Raw genomic sequence first — 2840 nt, 5'->3', positions numbered from 1 at the left:
TATATATATATATAAGAAAAGGAATTCTTTTAATTGAAGATTAGGTTACACTTCTGAGATGGGGATTTTAAGAAGGTCCCCATGGAGTAGAAGAAGGAGAGGAGGGGTGGAGAGGAAGAAACAAAATTTACAGAGCTCAGTCCTAGTCTATTAAGCCAATTAGCTAGTCTATTCCCCTCCCTATAAATGAATGAGAAGGCTAATTGAGGGGGGGCCTAAGAGAGTTGATCTTTCAAACCCATTGAGAAATATGCCAAGGAGAGTGTACATCTTTATTCATAAGCTACAACAAAACAAAGGAATCCACTTCCACATGCAAATGCCCCCACTTGTTCAAAAGAGCAAACTTGATGGCCCAGAAGACAACCATAAGCTCAAATTCCCGAGCATCCAAGGTTAAATTAGGTGCGTGGAAGAACAGTAAACACTGTTTAAGGTTATTTCGGAAGAACCCACTAAAACCAGCTTCCCTATCAGAAATGCTTCCATCAGTATTAACCTTAATGTATGAGAAAGAGGGAGCCTTTCAGTAGACCTTGGTGACAATGGATGAGGGGGTGATGTCGAGAATGGAGAGGGAGAGCAAATGTAAGAGATCCTCTTGTGCTTGATAAGCTTAGTGAGAAAGGTAGTGCAATTTGTTGCCACTTTAACCACAGATAAAGGCTAATCCTCACACTTAGTCTGGTTTTTGGCCATCCACAAGAACCAGTCAACGATAAAAGGAATAAAGCTAATGTTGGTAGCATGCCAGTTGACCCAGCAGAAAGAAAAGTGGAACCAATCCAAAGAGATTGTGTCAAGTAACAAATGTTTAGTGAATTCCAGCCAACCCCCTTGAAAAAACTTACAGGTAAAGAAGAGATGGTCAATGGATTCCTCAGCATCCAAGAACAAGTTGCACATGGAGGGGCCTCTCAACCCTTTCAAATTGAGTATGTCATTAGTAGGTAACAGCTTGTGGAATATTCTCCAACAAAGAAAAAACAGAGGGGGAGAGGAATCTGTTCTAAATGATCTCCCCCTGTAGAATAGGCTCCAAGCTATGAAGTTTGGAATAGATGGATTTGGTTAGGCTCTGTGTTATGCTTGCTTGTCAAACAATGTTATCTGGTTTGGATCTATCAAAATGAATCCTAGATATGTGAGCCTTAGATGGGGTATGAAGGAGATTTTGCAGGATTGGCACAGACCATTGATCCTCTATCCAACAGTCAACCACTTTAAAATGTGAGTTTAGCTCTGAAGTCGTAGGTTGCAGCATTTCAGCAAGACACCAATTGTCAAGCCAGAAATGTACATTACCCTTACCAAGTTCCCAAATAAAGAGTGTCTCAACCATTTTCTTGACTTTCAGCAAGTTGACCCAAAACTTAGAGTCTCCCAGTTTCCAAAAAGCTTAAGTAGGATGCAAATCTCTATAGTATTTTCCATGCATAAATTTAGCCTACAAGGATTGTTGTTGCCAGAATTTGATCCATAGTTTGCACATGTTGAACATAAATATGTATATATATACGTCGCGTACTCAAATCAGTTGGTCGGACATCTTCTTGTCAGTTGTAAGCCCCTCTGGTCTGGGGTTCGAATGCCACCCGTGAAGGGTGTGGTACTCAAATTGTTAGACGCATCGGGGATGGCTGAGGCTTGTATAATAGCCTCAGATCAGTCATTTTATATATATACGTTCACTGTAAGTCCCTCATAGGGCCTAGCGCATGGGAAATTGGTATTTGGGTCTCTGCCAAATACCGATTATTTTTTAATACTGGGTTCTCAAATATTTAAGCACATAGCGTGGGCACTCATCATGAGGCCTAACACATGAGAAATAGGTATTTGGGCCTTTACCAAATACTGATTTTCTTATATATATATATATATATATATATATATATATAAATGAAATGGATAACTATAAATATCACTATCAATATATCATATATAGGGCTTACCGGTAATGTACAGGAGATATCCCCTGGAAAAAGACTGTTGTAACGTTAGTGTTGACACTGGATTCCACCCATTTGGCCCAAGTAGTTAGCCCCTTAGAAAATGCTTCCAGGCGGTCTAAATCCCTCAAAATTTTGTCTCCATACTGGATATAGTCCCAGCTGCGCAACAAATATAATTCAATTACTAGATTTACATACATAACACTAATTAAATTTCTATTTATTAACATATCGAACACCTAAACATCAGTTCTTACATTCATGCCGTTTTATTTGTGCATGAATATCTAATTTTAATTTTTAAAAGTTAAAATAATAATATTTTTTGTGCGATGTGAAAAATTTGTGTGATATAATTGTAAGAAGTAATGATGTTAGATATGTAAATACAAAGGAATCGGGTGGTCTGTATGTTAAAGCCCCTAAAGAAGAAGCAGTGTGGCAAATCAGACAATTGTGGTGATTGAGCCTTACCCTTGGCTTTCTGCTCCTTTGTGAACCCACCAATGCCATGTGTTGAAGATGAGTAGGTCTGAATTGATCCATTTTCCGCCGCCTGATATTGAGTCGAGATTGAGGACTCGCCCGACGGGCTCGGTTGAGATGTCTACCAGATATGGTGATCGATAGAATGATATGGAGACAGCAAAGTCCTATTGATATGTTGAGAATAACATGTTAATTAAAAGTATTACACAGAATTTTGTTGCTTTCTAGATTGAATTCATATATATGTGTGTGTGTGTATATATATATGTTTCCTTCATTCTGACCTGCGTGAAATATGAGTTTTCTATAATGTTAAGGCACATGAAAATAATAAACATAATCTCGTTATCAATAGTTAAGAAACTGTGTTAATATAAAAAAAAAAAAAAAAAAAAA

General features: G+C 37.9%; 1 protein-coding gene across 1 annotated transcript in view; it reads right to left on the bottom strand.

Annotated features, from left to right (window-relative positions):
* The window catches only part of LOC110038445 (protein trichome birefringence-like 37), a 16977-nt gene that overhangs the window by 12377 nt on the left and 1760 nt on the right, over nt 1–2840 (bottom strand). The window contains exons 3-4 of the mRNA XM_020743291.1: nt 2430–2608; nt 1956–2114 (exon numbers count right to left, since the gene is read on the bottom strand). Of these exons, the coding sequence (XP_020598950.1) occupies nt 1956–2114; nt 2430–2608 (338 nt within the window). The remainder of the gene's footprint in view (nt 1–1955; nt 2115–2429; nt 2609–2840) is intronic.

This window comes from Phalaenopsis equestris, unplaced genomic scaffold (assembly GCF_001263595.1).
Source record: "Phalaenopsis equestris unplaced genomic scaffold, ASM126359v1 Scaffold232845, whole genome shotgun sequence".
NCBI lineage: Eukaryota > Viridiplantae > Streptophyta > Magnoliopsida > Asparagales > Orchidaceae > Phalaenopsis > Phalaenopsis equestris.
This window is presented reverse-complemented; position numbering and strand designations above follow the sequence as displayed.